Source organism: Catharus ustulatus, chromosome 12 (assembly GCF_009819885.2).
Source record: "Catharus ustulatus isolate bCatUst1 chromosome 12, bCatUst1.pri.v2, whole genome shotgun sequence".
NCBI lineage: Eukaryota > Metazoa > Chordata > Aves > Passeriformes > Turdidae > Catharus > Catharus ustulatus.
Genome location: NC_046232.1, coordinates 13,006,006 through 13,032,622, shown reverse-complemented (window position 1 = coordinate 13,032,622; position 26,617 = coordinate 13,006,006). Strand labels below are relative to the sequence as shown.

Here is a 26,617-nt window from a genome sequence, read left to right as displayed (position 1 = left end):
TAATGAATCATAACAACAGGTTGAGTCTTCATTATGATGAAATAGATTTTTCTTTATTTTTCCATAGGAGCTATTAGCCACATTTCTATCCAAATACCATCATGGTTCAGGAAGTGTTGCTCATTTCATTTTCCCAGTTTCTCTCCAAGTTGTGTGTAGAAGAAACAGATACAGGATGAATTCTTACATTCTTTTTTACCAAGTTTCAGCATATTCCTGGTTGAAAATACTTGGCAGCATCTTTCTTCAAACTTCGTGGGCTGTCCCACATAAAATGAAATGGAATTGCTTTGAGCTGTATTAATGGATTTGGGATCATATCCAGGGGTTGCTAGGGCATCTTTTCATTAGCTCTGGAAAAATTATCTTCTAATTATAGACTGGCACTAAATACTAATATACAAAATGTGCCATTTGGGACACAGTTGAAAAAAATGTCAGTGCTAGGCTCACCCTGGACAATGCAGCAGTGCAGAAGTGCATTGCCATGGCTTTTGCAGACAAGTGTGAGGGCTGTACACACACCACTGCAATGACAGCTCTGCACACAGAGCCTGGGGACAGAAGACAGCCCCAGCTGCAGTGTTGGAGCTTTCCCAGCACACAGCCCTTGCCCTTGTTAGGGATCACCCAACACCTTGGTGTCCTGCTGCCTGTTAAAAACAGCAAGTGTCTCTTTTCAGTTAGGAAAGTGAAGTTTTTAACTGGAGTGTTTTTAAAAACAAGAAATAGTGCAGGGTTGAATTACTTTGGTGCACTCTGTCATCCCAAACGTGTTTTGGGTGGCTCTCAGAGCCTCCCCCAGTCTCTGCCCATCCCTGGCTGTGCTGTGGCCAGTGAGCCTTCCCTTGGAGCTCAGAGCAGTTCTGTGTGTGGCCCTGATGGGAAGCGCCTTCAGTCTACCAAACAAAATCACAGGATAGTTATTTTCCATGTAGCACTGGAATTACTGCTCTGATAGACCCATTGCCACCGAGGACCAGGAATTTTGAGGACCTGAGTTGCTGTTTGCTTTGTTGTCTGAGGCCTCCAATTCGCTAAATGAACACACAAGCAAAGACACTGCCCTGTAAACACAACTCTGTGCATGTAGCAGGGGGCAAAGGTGGATAATGATACTTGCCACTCAGTGAAGGAATTTGTCCAGTGGAATTGTCTCAGAAACAGCCCTCCTCTCCCTGCATGTCATTTCAACACCTCCTGGATGTGATGGACCAGGGATACCAAAGCCTGACTCACGGAGGGATTGTGAATGCTGTGGGATACCTTCCTTCACGTAAATCACACTCAAACAGATGTTACATTCTTTTTAGTTTACATAATTCAGAGCAAAAGTCATCAGGAGGCAACACTGTAGAGTGCTGCTGCTGAATTATATTACATTTCATTTTAAAATGGAATTTTAACGTGGGATTGCATTCCTGGACCTCTCCTCAGTGCTGTCCAGGATGTGACTGCTCAGTCTAGCAGAGCTCCTGCACAGCTCCAGTTCCAAAATGGAAAAAATTACACTATAGTGAAAGAAAGTCTGGGTTTGGGCAGTGATTTTGTGCAGTGTCAAGGAGCCATGACCTCTTCAATAGCAGGCCCATGTGTCATTGTGGTTGCCTTGTGCAGCCAGGAGAAGTTCCTGCCTGATGATTTATTTGGTGACGTAGGAAGGGATCTTTGTCACTGTACCCACGAAGCTCAAACACTGAATGTTTACATCCATTCTGATATGGCATGGAAAACTACCAAGCCCTCTGACTGAACAGTGTTTGGATTTTCATCTGTGAAACCCTGAAAGTAGATGGCCACAATTTTGTGGAAAAATTTGCAGAATCAATACTTCATTAACTTTAAGTGCCTATCTTTGCATTTGTCTCTCTTGCATTCGGTGGGGTTGAGGAAAAAAAGTATTCATTCAAATTTGTGAAATTCCTATGAAAAGCTTTAATTATTGAGAATCTATAAAGCATTGTACACTTCCTTTAAGCCATGTTGATGCCCCCACTGCACAGAGATGCTTAATCTAATGGAGTTCTGAATTGGAGTTTATTTAGATTCTTCACATATTTTTTGTGACCTCTGTAACTTAAGGTCGGATACCTCAGCAGGGAGTCAATGGAAGTTGTCACTTTAATCATTTTAGTTCTAAAGGTTCATCAAAGTTATGCGAATTGACCTAAATTTTGAGATCCTGCTGAGGGAGTGGGGTTCTGCACTAACCTGCCAAGGCTGACCTGGATATATCAGCTGGTAATGAAATACTGGAGCAAACCCACTGAAGCAAGTGTCAATTATATAAATAAGGCTACTGAAAGGCAACAATCTTAATTCAGTGAAAGGTAACATTTGATATTTATAGCTCGCTATAGATGCACAACACTTCATCACAGAACTGTCGAGCTCAGGCAGCAGATTTCCTTTGACAGGTTTGTAAAATCCCCATTTTGTCCCTTGCACCACCGTGTCAGTGAAGGGTGGGTGGATTTTTGTACTAATGTTGATAAGGTGTCGAGGCGATTTTGTCAAGACTCTTTTTAACACCAGCCAAGACTCCAGCATTGAAAAAGAGAACTTCATTAGCAAGGGTGGGAATGTCAGATAACAGATTCCTGCTTTCCTCTTGGTTTTTGCTTGTTCTCCCATAAGGAGCATGTTTCACAACTATTTAAAACACTGGAGCTGAGCTTCCAGCAACAAGTCCATTAATAGCTCTGACTTCCAGGAGGTTCTAAAATTGGGTTAAAGATACCCTGAAGGCACAAATTTCTTTGCTGTTTTAGTCTGCCATCCAGAAGAGAAAATGTTTCTCTCAAAAAAGAAAACTAAAAAAAAAGCTTCTAGTTAATTCAGTTGTTTCTCTGAGAAACCAAATGCTGTTTGTCAGATTTGTTTATTCCCTGTAACCTATGAAATTGAGGTAAAAATGGCACTTTTCTCAGCTGTGCCCAGAAATGCCCCTGAGATGGTTTGCAGCTCCCTCTTTCCTCCCCAGGCTGGGAGCTGGGCAGTGCAGGAGGGGAAGGTCTGACTGCTGAACCCCAGGTGCCAGCAGGGCTGTGCAGCCACAGCTGTGATGTGCAGGAGGTGCAGTTGGGACATTTTCTGTCAGCTGTGGGGAAAGGCTGCCAGAGGTGCTGCTGTCTCCATCCTTGGCTGAGCAGGTCCCAAGCTGGGGAGAGCTCTGCTGTCCCAGGAGCTCCATGTGCTGCTGTGCCTTCCGTGTTCTGGGATGCACTGGGGTCAGCTCCAGCCCTCAGCACAGCCACAGTGTCACAGGAGCACCAAGTCCCTGACGTTGTTGCTGACCCTGAGCCAGTTAAAAGGTCCTTGTGGCCTCCTCAGCCAGGCAGAGCTGCCCCAGGATTGAACATCCATGGCCACAAAACTGGGGCTGTGACCACCTCCTCACCCACTGACTCACCCTTTCTCCATATCCTGAGAAAGTGCTCTGTACCACACCACCTCTCAGATGTTCTGCTGCTGAGCTGTTCTCATAGCCATCCTTCTTTGAAGAGCAGACCAGTTCTCTTCTAAAGTGACTCAAGTTGTTGACAAGAGTCCCCTGGGGTTGCTGACAAAAGCCCAGAGTGTATCAGCATAGCCAGTCCCTGAATTCTGCAAGGAACTCTTTATTACAAGCCCTGAGACACTGAGAAAGGAGAGACCATCTTGATGTAGCACAATAGCTGTTGCCTGATTTGGAGTGTTGTTTTGATGGAGAATCTCCAATATCCCATCAGATAAAACCCTTTTAACAGCAGTCAGACACAAACTCAGCAGTTACCAGGTGTGACCAGTGGGAGAAGTAAACAAGGAGGATCTTCAACAGGTAAAATCACAATTTAGCTACCAGCTAACATGTTTTCCTATGGATTAATTCCATGGTCATCACCCAGAGCTATGGATTGGTGTCCATGCAGTTCGTAGGAGGAATGTGAAGGCTATTCTGTAACCTTGATGCTGTGGCAAAAGGATCCTGGGTTGAAGGAATCCAAATAGGAAGGCTGTAAGTAGGAAGGCTGTAAGTTCAGTGGTGTCACAGTGCAGGCCCCAGACTGTTCAATATCATTGAACTATCAATTACATCAATTTAGGTTTTACTTGATTTTTAACCACCTGACCTAGAGCTAGAGCAAGCCATTCCATGGTACTTAAAATCCTATTGTTGTGCAAGCTCCTGTTCAGGTGTAGTATTTGGTAGGCTCATCAGCTTTTTGGAAATTGATGGTTTTAACCATTTATATTCCTGAACTAAAAGTTAGCGCTGCTGCTTGTTGGCTTTTTCACTTCATTAAGGATCTCCAAAGCTCTGAGGGTCTCTCCAAGAAGGTTGTGCTCATTGCTGGGAAGAGGGACAAGCTGTTGCAGAGTGCTCATGGATCTCAGTCTGGATCAGGATGACCTGCACAGGATCGTGTCAGATGCATCATTTCTGATCCAGGGACTGCCCAAGCCAAACCCACCAGAGGTGAGGATGGAGAAGCATCTCCAGCCCATCCCTCCACAGTCTTTATTTGTGTTTGTGACCCTGGGTGCCACATCAGGGCTCTGATCCTCTCCCACCCCAGGACTAGCACATGGATCTCCAGTATCACACTGTGATGAGTTGTCTTTTTGGGACACTGACACACATGGGGTTCAATGACTCTGTGCACCAAACCAAACCACTGATGACCCAAAATGACAACGTGGGAGTTCCTGACTGCTAGGCCCGTGCTCATTCCACAAGACCACACTGCCTCCTGAGAAAATATGTTTTAATGGTATCTGGCCAGCTGTGTAAACATGTCAAGAGACAACCATGCAAAACTGAACTGCTCCCATTAGGCAAGTTATAGTCTATTTTATTTGTAAGCACAGATCCTGAATCCCTCCTCTAGGATGATACTTTCACAAACAAAAATAAGGAAATGAAAAACAAAAGCATTCGAGAAAATGTTGATGTTTGGGGCTGTGGGTGACATGACCAGTTCATTTCCCCTGGAGCAATGAGCCTCTTCCTCTCTACCAGACTCTTCTTTCCAGCTTGGTTCCTGATTTGAGAACTGGTTTTGGGGACAGGTGCCCATATGGCAGGTAGGAAAGGCACCTCTTTTCACTTTGTGAGATTTCCTCAGCTGATAACCACCTGCTTAAAAATATATTGCTCTAAGAATCAAAACTATCAGTTCATGAGTCTGAGCATCCTCAATTCTCAGTATTGTGTTTTCTCATTCTGCCTGTATTATGACAAGATAAAACTTTGCCTGGTGTGGGACACAGCCAGCCACCCAACAAGTGATCTTTATTCTTTTATTAAAATGCCTCTTTTCTGTCTGTGCATTGCAGGGTACAGAAGAACAAGGGATGTATTTAACACTAATGTGACCCATCCTCCCAAATGCACTTGTAGCAGCATCTAAAACAATGAATTTTTGCTGGGTTTTGTTATAAAAAATCCCAGAGGATTGGTTGCCATTTACTACCACTCTGAGGATAAAAAGCAGTGGGTTGGGGTAAGCAAAGTGCCTCAGAACCTGAGTGAGCTGATTCCTCTGACAAAATGTTTCAGTTTGTAGTGGGGCTCACGTCTCAAAAGGAAAACCTCTGGTGCACTCACTCCCTGGTTCAGTGCTAAGGGCCCTCTCTTGGCTGTGTAGGTGGCACCAGCATCCCAGCACTCAAATCACTTCCCTTTGCTCCAGCACGTGGGCACAGCTGCACCAAAAAATAGCGGCATGTCTCACTTCAGACAGTTTGGTTCTGGTTCTTGTGTTGATGCAGTTGCTAAGTGACAGCATTTCCCCGATCCCACCGCCCCACACTCTGCTCTACAGCACCAGGATGCTTTCACTACAGGAGCTGCTGCTGGCTCTCAGCTTTGCTCTTGACATATGTGTCACGTTGTTTCTGCAGTGTTTATCAGTAGTACTTTTCTCTGTTCCTCTCCAGCAGTTACATGCAGAGCCAGGTTCCCCAGAGAGGTGGACCCATGCAGGGCTGGAGATCCAACACTGTTCCTCTGCTGCTGACTGCATGGTGACAACAGGAAAGAGAAACATTCCCCTGCTGGGTCATCTGCAGCAAACTTGTCTGACAATCTTCAAGGTCCACAGAGGTTTTCTGGGGCTGGAGTCTGAATGACAGCAGTAAGTAAAGAGCCAAGCACTGCAAAAAGCTCAGCTCAGCTCAGGCTGGGGCTCTGAGCATTGGTAAGGAATTATTTTATTCTTTGTTCAAGGGGATAGTGTTGGAGCCTGCAATCCCCACTCATGCTATCATGTTGGGCAGTGGATAATAGAAATCAAAAGGCACTCTGTCCCAGTGAAAGAAATCACAGATGATTCAGAAATTCCAGGTGTTCTAATGAAGCAGGAATGCCTGGTACAGGCAGGAAGAAAGTTTGAGTGTTGGATGTTAAAGAAAACGCCCGGGTTGGCAATGCTGAGAGCGGATATTTCTCACAGAGCAAATCATGGCTAGGGAGTTCTCATGACTTATTTCTTATCTGGGTTTCCTGCTGGGACCATTGCTTCCACGATTTCCCCCTTCTTCCTTGCCCTTCCCTTTCCCATCCCCAGCCCTCTCTGGGCTGGATTTCTCTCCAGGGGGTGACCCCACCCCGTGGGTGAGAAAATACCTCTGTGAATGTGTTGAGTGTGGTACCTGCCCTGTGTACAAAGATTTGGAGCTGACAGCTGTCACCGTTGACCTTGTTTTAGAGACAAGACACGTTCTTTTCATGGAGCTACAGGTTTATTTTGCACATCCCTTTATATGGAATTTTACAAACATCTCGTGTCTATCCCAGGTTGGTCAGTAATAAACTGTTACCCTGTAATGATTGACCTGTCCAGCCAAGATGTGTATATGCAGGGAAGAGTTTGTTTTGAGATACTGTTTTAATTCTTCTACTTGATGATTGGCAATAGTTGACACAGGTGCAGAAAACAGTCCTGATCTGTAGAATTCTTTCTCAGGGAAACAAGTTGGTTTTCCCCATTGCAGGGTTCTATTCTAAGAAGAGGTTGGCAGCTTTCTTAAGGCTGTGTTGGACTAAGTCAGAATTCAGTCTGTGAGGCTTCTTACAGGCCTGCTGTGAGCCACCACAGACAGCAATGAGGTGGATTAACTCTTACCTGGCTCAGTGCAGAGGTGTTCTGCTCCCTGGATGGGCAGCTCTGGGTCTCTCCCACACTCCAGGAGTGAGGATGAGCTGTGCAGGGGAGCAGAGCCCTGCTCGGAGCTGGGCAGTCCTGCGGGCTCACAAGGAGATGCCTCACAGCCTGTCCTGAGCAGGCAGCTGCTGGCAGCTGTGTGAGGCTGCAGGGGGGTCCCCCAGACCATCCAGGGCTGCTCCACTGTCCCTGATGCTGAGGCTGGAGGAGGAGATGCCTTGTAAGCTGTCCGAGGTGATGGACTGGCTCTGAATTCTGCTGACGAGGACTGTGGTGGAGGAGTTTTGCAGCGGCCTCAGCTCAGGCAGGGTTTTAGCAGGTGTTGAGGTCTCCCTGAGGCCAGTTTCCGGCAGGCTGAAAGCCCCTTTCAGCACTACCGGTGATGACATTGCATGAGAAAACATTTTTCTTTAAACAGCAGTTTCTTCAAAGCAAGATGTGGAAAGCAAAATGTCCTTCTCAAACTAGAATTTGCTTCCTAGAGCAGAGCACCAAACCTAATGAAAGCCAGGTGCCTTGGCCTGTCCCAGGAATGTAAGAAAGGGAGGAAAAATCAGTCTCAGCAGCTTGAAAATCTACAGTTCCAGGAACCTGCTCCAGCACCCAGCATCTCCCAGGCAGTGGGAAAGCCCAGGAAGGACATTGTGTTTGTGGCACCAAAACATGGGGTGTACAGGCAGTGGAGGGGACTGGAGCTGCTGCCAGAAAATAAAACAGCTTCCAGGGACTGAATTGATTCCAGGATTTGCCAGAAGGGAGGGAGGGTGCTGAAGGCTGCTTCAGGGCACTCAGGTGCACTAAGCTAAGCCTGGATGAGCCCAGAGCCTGGCCTAAAGGCCAGCTGTTGCAAAAGCCATGTAGGTGTTCCGAGTCCTTCCTGGATGGGGACAGCACAGCAATTGGGAGCTGGGCTGTGACAAGCTGTGTTACACAACCATCAAACCAGTTTGGCCACCCATTGCCCCCAGTTTCACGTTGTGGTGTCAGTGTGTAAGGCAGCACCGGGCTGGCTACACTCCCATGGCGTGTTCATCCTGTCCTTCTGCGTCATCATTTTGCAGGAAGAATGTTGGGAATTGAATGCTTGCTGATGGAATTACGTGAGCATGGCAGAAATGAGTCTAACACACTTTCTGACGGGCCAAGATCACCATAAAAATGTGTGCACATACAGGAATAGATATCTAAAATAGGTGTGTACAGGTGTAAATGTGTACACATATGTCTGTGTGTATATGGACACTCGAGCTGGAAAATATCTGAAAGGGCTACAAATAATTGCTCTGATGGGCAAGAGAAGAAAATGCCCCCTTTCCCTGGGCTCCCACAGCCATCCTAGCTCTGCCAAAGACAATGGCAGGAAGCCAAGGGGAAAGAAAGAGATCAGGGGGAGCAGAACCAGGCTAGGCGTCCTCTGTTTCACACTGGAAGTACGGAAACTTAGAGCCTAAAGTCTTTTTTCATGAACCTTTCATCTGGACCAAAAGTGCTTGTACAAGCCTTGCTTGCTGGCTGTGCCCCTGAGCTTACTTACAGGACTGTGGATTTTATCCAGTCCTGCTGATTTTTCTGGGTGGAGATGAAACACTGATTTCCTTTCAGGAAAGCTCATCTCTTCCTGGGAATGGTTAAAGAGTGCTGACTGCACGTATACCTCCTGGGAAGAATAAGGGAGGAACAAACCCAGCCAGTTCCAGGTTTTGCAAGGGGTGCAGACACTGGAGAATAGTTTTTACTAAAGAGGGACTGATAAGCACTTTGTTACAGTTTATTAATTAAGATGCATATACTTGACTGATCCCAAGGTCAGGTTTTTCTGCCCTGGTGTCCTTGTTCAGTCCAGAGAAGGATGCTGGATCCAGGCAGTCCCAGGTCTGTGTGTGTGCAGGATCTGGCTCACACTGGCACTGCCTGCAGGGATGGATCAGTGCAGGCAGTGTTTGGTTTGGGGAGAGCCTCTGCACATCCCTCTATATATCCCTCTGCCCATCCCTCTGTGTATCTCTATTCACATCCCCCTGCCTGTCCCAGCCACTCCTCACTGCACCGTCCCAGGCTCAGCTGCCAGGTTTTGATTCATGATTGATCCAACACCATGCAGGTCATCCAGTTCCTGCTGACTCCTGATGGCACACAGTCCAGCAGACACATGTATGTTATTAACACTGCAAGTCCAGCAGAGCAAACAACTCTTCATCATATATGCTTTTGCCAAGATATTATAGCACATTTTCCACTTCCTGGCAATTAACTTCATCTTTACCATTCAAGAACAAGAAGCACTCTGTTCCAGATAGGCAGGTCTGCACAGTTTTAGAAACTTCTTATTCCAAGTTGAAAACCCCAGAAAATTACTTTGATGAAACATTTTTCCTGTCATTTAAACACAAGAAGAAAAAGCATGAAAGGTGGTGTTGCTCAGCTGACTGGGCACAGGGTTGAGTTTGAGATGATGTGGGTACAGCCTTTGGCTGTGCTGTGGACCTGCACACTGTGACCCTGAGTTAAGGGCCTGGTCTCTCTCCCAGCTCACATTGTTACCTGTAGGAATTATTCAAGGTGGTGGTGTTAAGAGCAAAACCATCCATCAAATGAGGAGCTGTTGGGGAGGAAAAGGAGGCCTGAAGGTGGCTGCATTTCCTTGAGCTTTGCTGATGTCCTTCCAGGTACTCAGTAACATCCTCCAGGTTGGAGATGGGTACATTGGGCTTGGAATGGGCTGAGCAGGTTCCACAGATCCCTGGTGGTAAAGGAAGAGCCAGGCCCTTAGCTGCGGGTCTGTTGGGAGGGCAGGTCTGATTTATTCACATAGGTGAGTCCAACTGCAAAGGCTTTGCAGCCAGGACTGTTTTCAATCTGGTGGCTGTGCCCAGAATAACAGGAGCAGGATGTCAGTGGGAGCCTCCAGAGTCACTGCAGTACAAATACTGATCAGTCCCTAACAGATAATGTTTCCTGTCTCCAGCTTTTAAGAGAGCCTCATGGGCCAAGGGACTGGAAATCTTTCTCTCTGTGTTACTGCTGCGGTCTCCAGTTTGGGCAGGTATAACAGGGAAGTGCCTGTTCACTGCTTTGTCAGCTCTGGATGTTCTCCAGATGCCATTGGGGAGACCTGGTGGCTCCTGAGAAAGCAAATGCGCTCACAAAGGCTCACTGGAGTGATTACTGGCTGTCCCACACCTTGGGAAGCCAGTGCTATCTGTGGCTCTGCCCTGATGAAGCTAGGTGCAGGCTGGATAAGAGCCAGGCTGGGCCAAATGGCCAGGCAGAGCACAAGGGAGCCAGGAGGAAGGAAATGAAGTCAGCCTGTGATCCACACCAGATGCACACTCACACCACTGCGGGCTCATTACCCCTGACCATTACCCTGATGTGCTGCCCTGGTCTGCAGCTACAGCTGCTGGGGGAGCTGCCAAACTTGGCATGGCCCTGGCCTGTTCCCAGAGGTCTCTTTTGGGCAGGGCAGCCCCTTCCCCAGGGCCTTGTGTGGAGCAGTGGTGGCTACATGGGTTACACACAATTATCCCTGCACAGCCACAGCACAGTGCAGGAGCATGGTGATCCACAGGGACTGGTGTGATCCTGCCCAGCCTTGTGTGGGGCTGATGGATGGCCAAGGCTGGAAATGTTGGGTGGGTAGTGATCACAGAAAGTATTTGCATTGTTTATCAGTCCATGAAAATCGTGGGGTTTAAAGGATGTGTCCATGGAGTACAACCAGCAAGTAGTTGCTTAAGACAGCTTGCTGCTGGGACAGGCAAATCATGGCCTCAGGACAAACTGGGAGGAAGATCCTGTTCCCAGTAGGTCTGCTGGCAGCAGCCCTGATGTCCTGAACTCCTGCAGGATGCAGATGACTTTGGTTCCAATGCTGGGACTGTGGCTGAGAAATGAGGTGAGCTCGGAGAGGCAGCTCCACAGGAGCTTCTGACACCAGGAGAGGAGGTGAAAGAGTAGGAGCCTGGCCTTTTTGTGAATCAGTAGCACTGATTTGTTCGAAGAAGTAGCAGTTGGAAGGAGAGGGAGCAGAGCAGATACAGCTGTGGGGTAGGAGGCCAACGGAGATACAGGCAGGACAAGGGAAGACCACTGCTAGGAGACACGTTCAGCCAAGGCAGCTGCTCATATTGTGTTCTGGGGTTTCTTAATTGGTTTTTACACTAACAGACAAGCTGATTTTTTTGGATGTATCTCTAGAACTGAGTCATTTCCTGGGGTGGGAAGAAAGTAGAGTTTTTCTCTAAGTTTTAAAACAGAGTTTTAGCATTTGGATTGAGGATTATTTCTTTGTTTGCTTATTCTCTTCCTTTTACTGAAACAGTTACATTTAAAAAGCATGAAAACAAAAGCCAGTGGCTGACAACCCCTAGACTTGTGCCAGAGTTGCTCTCTGCTCAGATTGTCCATGCAGGTAGCCCAAAGCAGTGTGCAGGGTGAGACTGGCCAAAGCAGCCCAGCTCCAGACTGTCCTGTCATCGTGTTCATAGCAGAGGTTGATGCTTTTTCCAGCTCCTGCACGTCACTGGTACTGGTGTCTGTCTGCTCCTCAGCACAGTGACCTTTCTTATGGTTTACACATCAAAATGGACTGTTTGGGCAGCAGTTTCCAGTTCAGTGTGAGCCACATGCCTTTGAACTGTAATGGACATAGACAAAGCTGCCTAAAGCCACCAGAGCTTATGTGTTGGCCCAGGGAAGCCTAGTGTGGAACACTGGTGAGTCTGGATCTTTTTTTGGCCAGAAAGCTGTAAATACAATGTGTTAGTTAAATCTTAAATGGACATCTGCAATCAAGCTTATTTGATAGAGTTCAGAACCTAATTAAAATGTAAGAGGCAAAGGGGCTACCAACCTCAGAGCAGCATGCATTGACGACTAAGGGATGCACTGGCTTTTGAAAATAAACAGGAGTTAACCATGCTGAAGGAGAAGTCACACCATCCAGGAAGCCCCAAGCACCAACTTCACTCTGTCCTGTCTTGCCTGTAGACTGGGGACAGGGAAAACACTGGCCAAGGTGAATGAACAGCAAAACCTTCCATTGAATCTGTGTCCTGGAGTCCTGGTGGTTTTTGTTTGTTTGGTAAGCGTGTCCTGTAGTACTTGGTTTCTGGAATGCTGTATATGTAGTCTCCTGATGGAGCAGGAAGCAAACAGACCCTTTCAGAGTCACTGCCTGTACATCACACAGCTGGCTGCAGAGGGACTGCTGCTCTTGGTTGAGCATTGGTGTAATTAAGCTGGAAATCAAACAGAATCACTGCAGTTACCTCAGATCCAGAGAGGTTTATCTCAGTGCACTGCTGGTTATCCTCCCTAAATAGTGTGCGATGGAGCTGGAAGTGGGAGAAAATAAAACTTTTGAAGGTGTGCTCATTGAATACAAAAGGAAACCACAGAAAATATGTTGAGACCATGCACCAACTTGATCCAACTCTACCCTCAGTTTCTCATGTCTTTCTTTCATGGTGGCAATGCTTGCTAGGACCCTTAGCACCATATGAGGTGCAGTAACATCTGGAATTACGGACTAGCCTGGAGCACTGACCCTTGGAAGTCAACATGGTCAACAGCAGGTAATTGTAAAATACAGCCTGGCCCTTGGAAACAGCTTGATTTCTTATCCTCAACAGATTGTATTAACCCATTCTTATCTAAACTGATGAGGAGCAGTGATTTAATGTTTTAAAACAAAAGGAAGCTAGAGAATACTGATGATTAATTTCCTCCAAGCAACGTCATGTGGGTCATCTTCCTCGTGTGTTGTTTGTTTTGCTGAGTAGCCTTTAGGTAGATATTCATATATCAGCTATCATTTTCCACTGTGAATTGTGGTTTTCTGCCCAGCAGCAAGTCCAGTTTCCAGGGTAATTGGGAAGCCATCTCCTTTCTAACGACGCAAAAGATGAACTCTGTTTCCTGCAACTTTAATGTCCCTAATGTTAATGGTTGAGTAATAGCTGGACACAACAGTGTCTTCTGTAAGGAAATATGCCAAGAGTTGCTGCTTACAAGTGAATAAAACTGTTTTTTTTTTTTTTTTAAGTGTTTTGAATTATTTGAAGCTGCCAAAACAGCCCTTTTCAATCAAAGCTTATCCTTCACAACAACAGGATGCATTGCTCTATTTAAGCAAGTAATAATATTGGTTTTAGTCACTGGACATGCGTCGCTTCCTGTTGAGAGGATTGCAGAGAAAACTGATTTATTGTATATCAGATCACTAATTCATTGTTTATTTGGAGAACTTATATACAGAGTTGTTTTCTAATACCATCTGTGTGTAAGAAAATGCATCTTTGCAATAAGCTGGTGTGATCTGTCTATTGGCTGTACAACATAAAACAAAATGACAGTAAGCAGCCTCTGGAGGACTGTGTTGCTGTTAGCATTAGCAATACCATGAGTATTTGGGGTCTCAATGCTTCTAGTTTAGAGTCAGAAAAATTTAGTCATTAACTGCTCATTCTGGTTGTACAAGACCTTTCACCTAAAAACTCCCAGTTGCTTAAAAGGCAATTACTGGGAGCCATGGCAAAATTTTGCCCAAGGACTTCTTCATTGCCCCCTGCTAATGATCTGCTGGGATTCTGCATCTCCCAGAACATAAGCATAGCAGAGTAATTCTGGTGTCTGTCATTATTACTTATACATTATTACTTATATTAACCGTGTATTTCATGGCTAACTTCCCATCTTGCAGAGTTGGTTTCTCCGTGTTGGGCTGTACTAATGAACTGAGAACAGATTCTGAGCTCTCACTCTTCCAGGGCAAAAAGCCCAAACGGCTGAAATTAATGGAGTTGGTCTGCTTTGACCTGGAATAAGGAGGATCCTCATCTGCCTTCAGGTAAATGCCCTGGGGCTTTTCTTTCAGCCAGGCAAGGCTGCTGACACTGTCCTGGAAGCAATTAACATTTCAATCATCTTTGGGTTTGAGCAGCGCAGTTGCTGTCAGGGTGCTGAGGCAGGGACTGACAGCAGTCCCCTGCCCAGCCTGAGAGGCTGTAATGAGATCCCAGCATTTCCCTGACAGTGGAGGACAGGCTGGATCTCTGCCCTGCACAGTCGGTGGGATTCTGGGGAAGGAAATGCATTTCAAAGCTGGTGACAACTTTTCTGTGTGCATACATAAATCAAGGTTTTGCTGTGCTTTTAAAGAATTATTTTTTTTAATCTATCTGTATGTCAGTGGAGGATTTTCAATCCGAAAACTATCGACATCTGCAGATCCAGGCTTTCCTACATCATCTGAAGTCAGACTGAACATCTGTCAGCCCAGCCAATTGTTTTAGCGTTTTCCTGCTGAGCTATCTGCTGCTGGGAAGAGGAAGGGGGTGTTGAGCCCCCATCTAACCCCAAGGGCCCAGCTACCTTGTCAGTGCAAATCGGGGTCCTCCTTTCAGTGCAGTGGGGTCAGAAATAAAATCCTGATCAGAATGGACCACGCTGTCCCCAGTGCCAACAGCCAAAGGGAAACTGGGTCACGCTAAAGAGTGCGCAGATGGGGGAAAAAGAGGATCCAGGGAACCTTGTCATTGAACTTCACCTTTATCCTCTGGCCACATGAATTGTGGTCCCTGAACACTTCAGCTCAAGCTGTGTTTAGCTCCTTTATCACTTTATCCCTTTTCCATCCTGTTTGTTCCTTCGGCCGGTTCTTTCACTGCGGTTAATTGACCTGGTTTCACTGATTTCTGTGAAGGCTGGCCAAGCCTCCCAAGCTGGAGAAGTGGGTCACTGTCCATCATGTACACTGAGGCTTCAGCAGGAGGTTACCTCAACTCTCTCTTAACAGAGGAGCCTTTTTGCTGACATGTGAAGCTGCATTTTCACCCCAATTTCACCAGACTCATGGTTGGTTCCTGTAGGAGGAACACCTGGGAGGTGCTGTGAGAAAAAGGAGGGTCTGGTGACTTAACATCTGTGTGAATCATGCTTATATTGGTTCAGATAAATTTAACTTGGGACTTATTCTGTTTGAAAAACTTCAGACAGAAAAAAACCCAACAGATTGTAATTCTCCAGTGAGGGGTTTATTGCCAAATGGATGCACTGCATCAAGCGTTACAAGAAACAAATGTATCCAAGAGGGAGAAGTAATCCTTCTGTTAGAAACACTGCAAACAGAATTGCAAATGTTGCCATTGCTGTTGAAATTTGTACCGTGAGAGTGGAATTCCGTACCTCAAAAAATCACATATATGCCCAAAGTGGGAGGCAGAAAGCTTTTTCTTAAAAAAACCCAAAATTTACAGAAGAGGATCTACCCTTTAAACACCCTTTCTTTTTAGAACAGACTACAGTTATGCTTAGACTAGGATTTACTAAGCTAACTGTTCAGTTCTAAAAGATCACAGTCCAGGAAAACAGGAAAGTTACTTAGCTGGATGTGGACAATTTTATTCATGTCAATGGAAGTACTGAACTGTTTCAAGTTAAGCACCAGATTAAGTACTTAATCAGAGCTAAAATTCATCCAATTTCTGTAAGGAAAAAAATCCAATCCCATTTCAGTGCCACTAAAGCGCTGCATTGTATCCGTTTCCCTTCTGAAATGCAGTCAGTTATTGCAATCTGTGAGCACAGACACCTCCCTGGCTGAATCACCAAAATGCCTGGAAATGAACAACAGCATTCAGGTAGTGATATTTGCTGTAAAATGCAGGAACCTGACTTCACCCAAGTACTCCATTATGCTAGTGCAGTGCTACTCCCTGGAGTACAGTTCCAAGTGCTTTTCTTAGAATAGTGTGAATGACTCAGACAAAAGGGTTTTTTCCTCTGTTCTCCCCGAGTGACCAATGTGCAGGAAGAGGAAAACGCTGCATTTCACAGGGCAAGTTTTCCTGTATCTGACTGAACTTTTCAGACCTTCCTCCTCTGCTTTCCAGCTCTGCAATACTTGTCCTGCCAGCCAAGAATGGCCTTGGTCAGACTGAAAGGAGATTGTGCAGCTGGAGCAGCAGATACAGAGCAACGAGGCAGCCTTGGAGCACCTCCTGACAGTGCCTTCACTGCAGAAACACTTCAGAGCAGCACCAGGCTGGCCTAGGATGCAGCCCTGTCATCAGTGCAGTCACTGAAAGCCTTGCTGATGTGAATCAGGCTGGGGGAAGGAAGGGTCATCTCTTGATAACCAGTGCACAAGGATCTGTCACCCTGGTCACAGCTCTGGAGGGTGTGAGGCATCATCTCTTATGGCATTTGTGGAATCCAGTCTTTATTACCTGCTGACAGACATGAGCAGCACCAAACTCCCTTTTAATACTGCACAAAGTGGAAGCAGTGAGGTATTTGGGTTCCTGTGGTCTTGGGAGAACAAGGAATGTGTGCTTAGCTGTTAAGATGGTGCTGATCAAATTGTGACTGTCACAGAATTGTTCTAATTACACCATCAATCCATACAGGATTAATACATGAAAGCCCAGCCAGGAAAACATGTGCTTTGGGGGTTTTATCTTGAGCACAAGCCTCTAATCTTTCCTCAGGAAATTACCGTGTATTTTATCAGTACTGTGGTGTTAATTTTTAAAACCAAAAGGAGCTGACCATCTACCATTTTTTCTTTCTTATAAATGTAGTTGTTGTTATCTCATTAACTATTTAGCATCCTGGCAGGTTCTTGCAATGAGCTGAGCTTGGCAGAACCACGAGGGTTGTAACCCTGAAGGAAAATGTCATAGCTCTCCATATCTGATACATTTTGTTTAGCAGAGATTTAAAAGCAGGAGTAACAGAACAGTAACAAGATATATTTGGCTAGAAGATACAAAATAACTATTAAGCTGGTTTACATCTGTTTCCCTTTCCATTCATTTTTCCTTCTCTAATTACGTACTTAACATCCATCTGCTATCACAGTAGCTTGGATTATTCTCTTTTTGCGTCTAGCCTCCACGTCACTGTCACTGGATTTCATTACAGCTGCTTCACCAGTAAGCAATGAGTCTCTTTGTACTTACACACCCGGACTCCTGCAGTCGAAGTGATTAGCAGCACATCTCTAAACACCCCTGTCAGACAAAGGTATGAACAACAAGGAGGTTTGTTCTGTGTTGCCAGAGCTCACATGTGTACAGTCTGATAACCACATATAAAACAGTGGTTTTGGAAGAGATTTTGGAAGATGGGGGAAAATCTGTGGAAAGCTTTATAGGTGTCAGGAAAAACTATCTTTTCAGTAAGCATGTGTGCGCTGAAGTACCCCATATACATCAGCAGATGTTGCATCACATGCTCAGCAAAAAAAAAGGAAAACAGTTATTTTTTCATCAGATGGTAAATAGCTTTTATGGTTTGTTTTTTATTTTCAGGTACCATGAGTCAAAAAGAAAATAAATATTTGTACTCTTTGGAGAAATTTGAGATTTGCTCCTGCCTGTCATGTTTCAAAGTTCAGGAGCAGAGGCTGGTTCATGGGATATGGGCTGGGCTAAGGCTGTCACTTGGCCCCACAGCATTTGCCCACCCATGGCAGCATAAGGGGCTCCCAGGGAAACCACCTCAGTCACCCTGGCTGGCCAAAAGCCATGGCAGCATTTGTTCTCTGTAGAGAAGAAGGAAAAATAAGAAAAAAGGATTATTAAATGCTTCCCAAAAAGGCTGGGCTGACCTGACCACGGCTCTGTGCTCAGCACTGTGTTTGTTTGCAGCTCTGCAGGTGCCATGTGTGTTGATTGTGTTAGAAGTGGGTAACTGCAACCTGATAAGGACAACTGTCATGGTCTGTGTTGGTAGGAATAATCAATTGCAAAGAAATGGAGTAAAGAACCAACAGAGCAAGCAGGAGTTAGCTGAAAAGGTAGGAGAGAGAGAGAATTGCAGGCTCAATGGGAACCAGCAGTGTCATGCAGCTCTTACTTAAAAAAAAAAAAAAAAACTAAAAAAAGCCAACATCATACTGGGGTAGATCAGTGAAAGTGCAGTCTACAAGCTATGAGCTCATCCTACTATTCTACTCACCATGAGTAAAGCCACAGTTGGGTACCATATCCAGCCTGCAGCATTTGAGAATAGTTGTGGGTCAGCTTGAGAGAGATGAAGAATGACTCAGAAACTGAGGAAGGAAAAGTGGAAGGAACTGCAATTATCTGAAGAAATTACAGAATAGAGACAATGATAAATATGTAAATAACTGCAGTACAGAGGAAAAGAAATTAGTCTTAAGGTTAATTATAGGAAAAGTAGTGGTGGGCTTCTGTGCTTGGATGTAATTGTTCTGCTTTTTAAACACTAGGGACCAAGCATAAAAGACTTCTCTAGGAAATTTCCCCAAGACTATGAACATCAGGTCTGACCTTTTGGAAACCACAGTGAATAAAAGGCAATGTGGAGGAATTGAATTTGCCCACAAAATGACTCTGAGACAGCACAGAGGACTCTCACTGTCTCCTTCTGTTCTCAGAATTTGTCCTTGAGCTAAAAGGAAAAATATTTGGTTTTAAGTAATGGTAATAGCTGTAGGCAGCTGATGAGGACTGAAGCCAGAATGTGTCATTTCTGCTGCCTCCTACCACTCTTTTCTCAGAAAGGAGCATCTCTGCTCATCCATCTCTAACCCTGCTTCTTCCACTGGCTCCATGTGCCAAATCCACTCAGCCAGTGCTGCATGTGGAGTATATGCTGGTTTGCTGCAGCGGTTTTGGTAATTCACCTCTTCCCTTCAGATTCATTGTGGCAGGGTATCTGTTCAAAGTTTTCCCTATTTGCTTTCAGAAAATCACAGTGGAGGATTCCAGATGAGTGCCACAAAATGGAAGATCACGCCTGGGACAGGCAGCAGTTCTTGATGCTGAGCTGTTGTTGCCATAGGTGGCAAAAAGTGCAACAAGCATCTAGTGATTGGTAAAGTAACCCCCAGCAGCACCACCAAAGAGGGAATATATTGCACAGTTCAGTTTTCTGCTTCCTCATGTACTGATAAAAGCATGTTAACAGAACAGGCTTTATCTGGGATTTCTAGGAAGAATAGGGGAGATAAGAGCTTAAAGAGAAGGAAGGGAGGAGTAGGTAATGCTTGAGAGTTGGGCTGTCTGGTTTTCAAATTCATGTTTCAGGTGAAAACATGTGAGCTGCTTTTCAAATCTCTCAGGGAGTCAAGGGATGGTCTCAGACTATTGATGGTTTTGGTTTGTATGATTTCAGAAAACCAAGTTTAAGTGATGTTGAAAAAAAAAAAATCGATAGATCTCAACAGATTTTAAATAATCACCATTGGCCTTCTGTGCTTGTGCTTTTAAAAAATTAAATTCAAGCTGATTATCATAGGTTTATTCCAGCTGAAGAATGTGGTTCAGACTTTGGATGTGAAGATTGACACACAGTTGGAAGAGTCCACATGCTTCAAGAAAGCACTCTGCTGATTTCTGACACACAGGAGCATGCAGAAGCCAAAATACATTTTTCTATTTTAATTACATGGCCAGTACTCATGAATGGGAGCCTGAACTGCATCTCCACTGACCTTGAAAATGCCTTGGAGGTTTATGATGAAATGAAGCATATGTTTTCTGATGATTTCTGGAAAGTGGGAAAACACAAAACCAGTCAGTTTTATTTTTTTCCAGGGAACAGTGTTATACACCATCAGAGCTCCCACGTTATTGGAGGAGAATTTGGCAGATTTCCACTGCAGTTCCATAAAATACATGGGATTTGGCAGTTGTATGCAAATGCTCAGATCAGGATTTCATATATGACAGCCTGAGCCCTGAATAACTTGCCATAGGTAAACCATGTGAACTGTCATTCTGGCTTTTGCTGATAAATCAGATCCTCTTGGTAGATGAATTATTGTAGTGAATGAAATGTGTGTCTATGCCTCAGTCACATTAATGACTCTGTAGTGCTGTGGGTCTGGCCACAGTGACACAGAGCTCTGCCTCCTGGCAGATTTTGTTGAGCAGTAACACCTCAATGCCCAGCTTCAGACCCGAATGGAGGCACTGCTGACAGGTACAGGTAGAGTCCTGAGGAGCCTCTGGAGTGCACTTGCTACACCCCCTCTGAAGGCACAGGTGGGAGTGCAGTGTGGATCAGCTGCTCTCTGAAGGCCACCACGACAGCTGGAGCCCAGCTGGAAGGGCTGGGTGGGCATTCTGGATATATCAGCAAACTAAAAAGTCTCACCATGACATAGGCTGGAAAAATGGTGGATAAGGACAAGCATGCAAAGAGAAAAACATCTCTGTGAAAGTGCTCAGTGGGAGCTAATTTGCCTTTCACCTCAAATATTGGGTGATTGCAAAGTAGGTGGGTAAAGTGGGTTTGATGTGGTTTCCTACAATGAGTGTTCCTTTTTTCCCCCTGCTCTGTTTTCTATCGTCTTTTTCTTTCCTTCTCTCTTTCTCTCATGAACTGTCTTGCATCCATGTCTGTTTTTCACACTTCTTTTCCCTAAGGTTTTCACTATGCAGATTATAACCCCTTTTATTTCCCAGGATACTGCTTACATACAGAGGGTGAAAATCAGCCTTTTTCTGCCAGGTAATGTGGCCACCCTCCCTGCCACTCCTGAATGACTCCAGCTATTCCCTTGAGAACTAAACTAGATTGGGATTTATTAAACCCTTAGCCCCCTGTTTGAATGATATATGGCCTCAGGCAGTAGGCACTAAGGTGAATGCACACTGTTTCTCTGTAAATGCACAGTAAACCACTACAGAGTGCACTGCCCCAGGCATTCCTAAACTATCTTGTCCTGTGTCAGCAAGATGCCTTAAAGAGCTCTCTATAGAGCTTTCATTGCTCCATTCTCCCTCTGCTCCCACCCTGTGCATTTCAATACAGTATGGAAAGGATTTCATCCTTAATTGAAATTCCTTTCATCAGCCTAGATATAGCCTGAACAAAGATACTGACATGAAAAAGCAGTCAAGAACATATCTTTAAAATGTCAATTTGCCAGTGACAGGCATAAAGTGCAGTCACTGCAAATCAAGACTCTAAACCCCCATTGTATATTATCACATAGCTGCCACTTCACCCTCCCCCCGCCATCCCTCCCATAAGTTTTGATGCTTGTACATCTTTGTTTTCCTTTCCACATTCTTCTCATACTGTATTCACAGCAAATCTGAGGATAGCTGAGTCTTGACTAAAACCCTGCAGACCTAGAAGAAAGCTGTTTTAAACCCTGAACAGTGTCATTTATCTTAGACTCATATTTCTGAAGAAATTGATCATTCAAGCTCCATGAATTTTCTATTTTTTCCTTTTTTTATTCATTCTGCTAAAGTAATAGATACATTTTTGTCCATATAGACCTGTAAGTTTAATGTTACATGGGTTTATGTGGCAGAAAATTGCTACAGTCTTGCTCAGCTGCAGAAAGAGAAATAAGTAATCCAAGTTTTATCCGCTGGCACAATGTAGGGAAGGATACACCCAACAGAAAAAACATAAGTATGGGCCATCTACTGAAGGCTGTATTTAGCTTGCTTACCCTGGCTGATTAATTTAGGTGTTATATCTTCAAGTTTTGACTATACAGAGACCAAAGCCTGGAGAAAACGAGGTTCAGGAGACCTTATTGTTCCCTACAGCTATCTGACAGGAGGTTGTAGCCAGGTGGAGATTGGCCTCTTCTTCCAAATAACAAGTGATAGGACAAGAGGAAATGGCCTCAAGTTGTGCCAGGAAAGACTGGATATTAGAAAAAAAATTCTTCACTGGGATTGGGTTGTCAAGCACAGGGACACACTGCCCAGGGAAGTGGTGCAGTCACCATCCTTGCAGGCATTTAGAAGATGTGCAGACGTGGCATGAAGGGACATGTTTTAGGGACGGACTTGGCAGTCTGGGGTTAATGGCTGGACTCTGATCTTAAAAGTCTGTTCCAGCCTAAATGACTCTCTGATTCTATGATCTTCTCACTAGCACCAGAGTGGTATGTCTCCAGTAAGTTCTTGATGCCACCTTCTGTTGCCCATGCTTTCTTTTCCAGACACACCACCTCCCACTACATTTGGTTCTCTTGTGTTTGGGAGCGTCTTCTTCCATTCCCAAGGCAAATTAATTTTTCTATTTTAAATACTTCCTTCAAGCACACCAGAAACTGCAAAGAACTTGACAGTGAGTGACATGGCTGATGAGAACACAGCCACATATACTCATTAAGAGTGCTTCATTATTTGCCCTGCACCTGAGTTTGGTAGATTCCAGTGTGATCTCTTGCCTTGTGTTTCGGCTGACAGAGCCATTGCTTGTCAGTGCTGCTACTGCTTTAACACATCCTAGGACAGGGATACACAGCTACTAAGTTATACGAGCAGTAAGAAAGAATACTTGCACTCTTCATGCACTGTTTGTCCAGGAAATAAGCAAAAATGCTTTGAGGAACTTCCTAGTCTGTAACCATGACGTTTGTAGCCAGTCCTGAAGCAGAGCACAGTTGCAGGTGTGCAGGTATGAGATGTGTTTATCCAGCTGTGACAGCCACACAGTTGGCCAGTGGCAGCAGGAAGTCAGGCATGGTTAATGTTTAGGATACATATTATTCACAGAGCTGCTGCCAGGTGTCTTCCTTGGCCTCAGTCTCACTGTCTTCTGGCCTATTCTTTTGTCTATCCAGAGTTCAGGAAAAGGAAGTGTGATGCAAAGTGCTCTACCCTTGCAACAGGCAGGGTGAGGCTACAGGACATGGAAATAATCAAGACATAACCAACTACAGCGGGTTCTGTTTATTGTATTTGCCTTTTTGGTAGCTATTTGAAGATCTTCCATCCTCACCTGAGGCATCTGTCTAGGTCCATCAAGAGTTACTTAAAGGCTGATAGTAAATGTGGTTTGCACAGTCCTATTAGCTCAAGGAGCAAATTCATAACCCTTCCCCTTTGATTCAAAGAGGACACTTTAATTCTTTAATTTCACTACTGCAAACATGACCTAAGGAAGGGCCAGGGCAGCACATGGGAAGTATTGTCCTTTTAATTGCCTATTCTTTGGAGTAGCAATCTACTTACAATATAACAACTTGTGATGTCTGGCTCTCGGTGAGTCATACAGCCTTTGAAAGGGTTCTGAGAAACGTTAGTTTCAGCTGGTGCTGATGCCCAGATCCCAGCTCTTATCTTAGCTTCATGTGTGTGCAGGGAGAGGGACACGAACACTAGACAGGCTCTTTGCAGCTCACCTCGGCCAAATCACTTCTCAGGGTATATTCGGGGTTTTCTCAGGGTTGTATCACTCTTCCCACAGATTATCAATAGTGTCTCTTGTAACAGCTGAGGTGGAGCTTGAGGGCGTTTGTCATCCTCAAGGAATTCCACAGGGTCCCTCATTTATCTATTCTGTGTTTTCCTATCACAGTCTGTGGAGTAGGAGTCCCTTTCATCATTTCCTGACCCATACAGGGTGCCTTGGCTGCCTCTGCCACCCGAAGGAACCCAGCATCAAGTAGTGGGACACATTTCATTACCCTGCCTGATCTCTGGACCCCCTCCCAGCGGGACATGCCTGGGACACGTGTAATTAATTGGGTGTTCTCTGTCCTCCAGAGGAACAGTCTGTCCATGCCAGAGGCCACACGTTCAAGTTGGATGGAGATAACACATTTCTCCCTTTCATTTTCTCCCTTAACAGTCAGCATAGACACAATTATTGCTGGCTGATTTTAGCATTTCTAAAATTCTCATTGTTAGCAAAACTAAAGACTGCTGTGGATGGGGCTGAGCTCATTTTAGACGTTCCAGTTGCAAAGACAAAGGAGTATCACACATGACCAACTTTTTGTACACCGGTTTTGAACTGAGTTTTCTTAGTTGGCAAGTGTTACCCAATGAACGTGTAAGGAAAGGACATATCAGGTTTGGAACCTGTGAAATTACTCCAGTTCCTGAGTTTTTGAAACTTTGCTCCTCATAGGTAGCACATAGGGTAATGGCCAAACAGTAGGAGAGCAACACAAAGTGAACACGCTCACTATGTCTCAGGACACTGGTTGGAAGTGTAAGAATAACAGGGTAAGTGCAGTTGCACAGGTGTAATTTTCCTTATATTTTCACTTGAGCTATGTGACTTTTTTTTTTTCAGTAAGCATGCAATGCTGGTTAATTAAGGGTTGAAGTTACACCGTGTTACCGACAGAATGTTACACACAAGCATCATTTGCCCTCAATCTTTACGCTCTGCTCTCAGGGTCGAAGCACTTAGAGATGCTGTACCATTTATCCAGGGGTCTGCCATATGCACTAAGCAATTTGCTAACTTATTCAATTAATTATTTGGGATACGGATCATCACCCTGATTTTTTAAGGAAATGAGGCTTCTGCAATTGCACCATTTTAAGTTTTCCGTGGTATGTCTTGAAACTGCCGGCAAATCCAGAGATCCCCCAGAGCTTTTGAGCCGGGGGCCCGCAGCTCGCTGGGCAGCGGGGGAGCGGGGCGTGCGGAGGAGCAGCTCCACTGGCACTGCTGCACAACTTGTGCGGTTCGAGGAGCGCTGCCCAGGGCCACGGGCAGCCCCTCACCGAGGGCTGGCCCTGCCCAGGTGCGGCCGCTCAGGGCGGGCCGAGCCGGGCCGGGCCGGGCCGCGCTCCCCTCACGGCCCCTCCGAGGGCGCGAAATGGCCCCGCGCGCGCCGCCCTCGCCCCCGGCCCCGCCGCGCACGCGCGAGGGTGGGCGGCCGGCGGAGGGGTTCGGGGGGGTCCCTTAAAGGGCCCGGCGGCGGCTCCCGCGTCCGGCCGGCGCTGAGGGACCCGCTCCCGCACCTCCCGCACCTCCCGGAGCCCCGCCCAGGCGGCGGCGCTGCGGGCGCGGCCCGGCACAGCCCCGCACCCGCCCCGGCACCTGCGGCGGCGCCGCTCCGCGCCCGTAACCCGGAAGCGCTGCGGCGGCGCGGAGGGGGAGCCGGGACATGGCCGCTGCCCGCTCCTGCCTGCGCGCCGCAGCCGGCATGGCCCTGCCCGCGGCCGCGCGCGGCTGAGCCTCGACCTTGCCTTCCCCTTCCCCTCGGACCCTCCTCATCCTGCTCCTCGTGCTCCTCTTCCTTCTCATCTTCCTCGTGCCGCGGACGCTGCCGGGGCCGGGCCGGGGGCGGTGGCGCTGCGGGGGCCCCTCGCTGCCGTGCGGGGCGTCCCGGGGCCGGGCGGAGCGGGCGGGGCCGCGCGTGGGGCGCTGTGTGCGGGAAGGCGCTTCCCTGGATCCTGCATGTTCCCTGCGGGGGGCCGTCCGGGGCACCGAGCCGCGGCGTCGGGGAATTCATTTTGTAAATGTGTACGTGTGGCTCGTGTGCTGTGAGGGGCTCTAGGGTCGTGTTTTAGAGAGTTGCGTTTGCTGTAGCGTTAGTTGTGGCGGGGGTTGAGGGCTGGTCGTAGCCCATCTGTGTTTCGTGGGGTTGTGTTTTTGGTTTGTATAAGCAGTCTCCAGGCTTTGAAGAGCTGCATTGCTGTTGCTGAACCGTAGTTCTCCCAAGGTTGCCATTGTTTGCGTTCTGGGGGGGCAGCCGGTGGCCTCGCAGGAAGGCGGCAGGTCGCGCCGGAGGAGGGCTCCGGCTCGGTTCCGTGTGACTTCTTTCCAGGAGAGGTTTAGCTTTTCTCCGGCGTCTCTGATGCCAGAACAAGGCCCCAGAATGAACGGTTTCTCTCTGGGCGAGCTGTGCTGGCTGTTCTGCTGCCCGCCCTGCCCCAGCCGCATCGCTGCCAAGCTGGCCTTCCTGCCCCCGGAGCCCACGTACACCGTGCTGCAGCCCGAGCAGCAGCAGGAGCCCGGGGCGGCGGCCGGGGCGGGCACCCCCACGGGATCGGCCACCTGCAGCCTGCACCTGAGCGAGCGGGCCGACTGGCAGTATTCCCAGCGGGAACTGGATGCCGTGGAAGTGTTCTTCTCCCGCACGGCCCGAGATAACAGGCTGGGCTGCATGTTCGTTCGCTGTGCCCCCACCGGCCGGTACACGCTGCTCTTCTCGCACGGTAATGCTGTGGACCTGGGCCAGATGTGCAGCTTCTACATTGGCCTTGGCTCCCGCATCAACTGCAACGTCTTCTCCTATGACTACTCCGGCTACGGGGTGAGCACCGGCAAGCCCTCTGAGAAAAACCTGTATGCAGACATTGATGCAGCCTGGCAGGCCCTCAGGACAAGGTAAATGGATATTGGGGACAAGGTATTTCTGTATCTCCCTTTAATCCCAGTAAGTCTGCACGTTAACCTTGCTGAGTGGAAGGGTTTGTAAACGGTTTCAGTTGCTTTGGTGGCCTCACCAGATGTTCCACGAACAGCTACAGTGCGATTTACTGGATGGCTTCATTTGCTAAAATGATGAGCAGACCTTCATCCTTTGGCTTTTTCTAGCTTTAGAGGATTATTCAGATGTAATTTGTGTTAGCCATTGCTTCACCATTGGAAATCTCCATCTTGAGTAGGACATATTGCACTGGTTGCAGTTTGAGCTTGCAGACTGCAATAAACCTGTTGTTCGAGACTTGCCTGCCACTGTCTACACTTAGAGGTAACCCAGGTGAGCC

At 46.7% G+C, this 26,617-nt stretch overlaps 1 protein-coding gene across 1 annotated transcript in view; it reads left to right on the top strand.

The window, feature by feature from the left end:
• Positions 1 to 24,987: 24,987 nt before the first annotated feature.
• Positions 24,988 to 26,617, top strand: part of ABHD17C (abhydrolase domain containing 17C, depalmitoylase) — a 28,188-nt gene continuing 26,558 nt past the window's right edge. Inside the window, exon 1 of the mRNA XM_033070789.2 lies at positions 24,988 to 26,234. Coding sequence (XP_032926680.1) covers positions 25,702 to 26,234 — 533 coding nt within the window. The 5' untranslated portion in view covers positions 24,988 to 25,701. The remainder of the gene's footprint in view (positions 26,235 to 26,617) is intronic.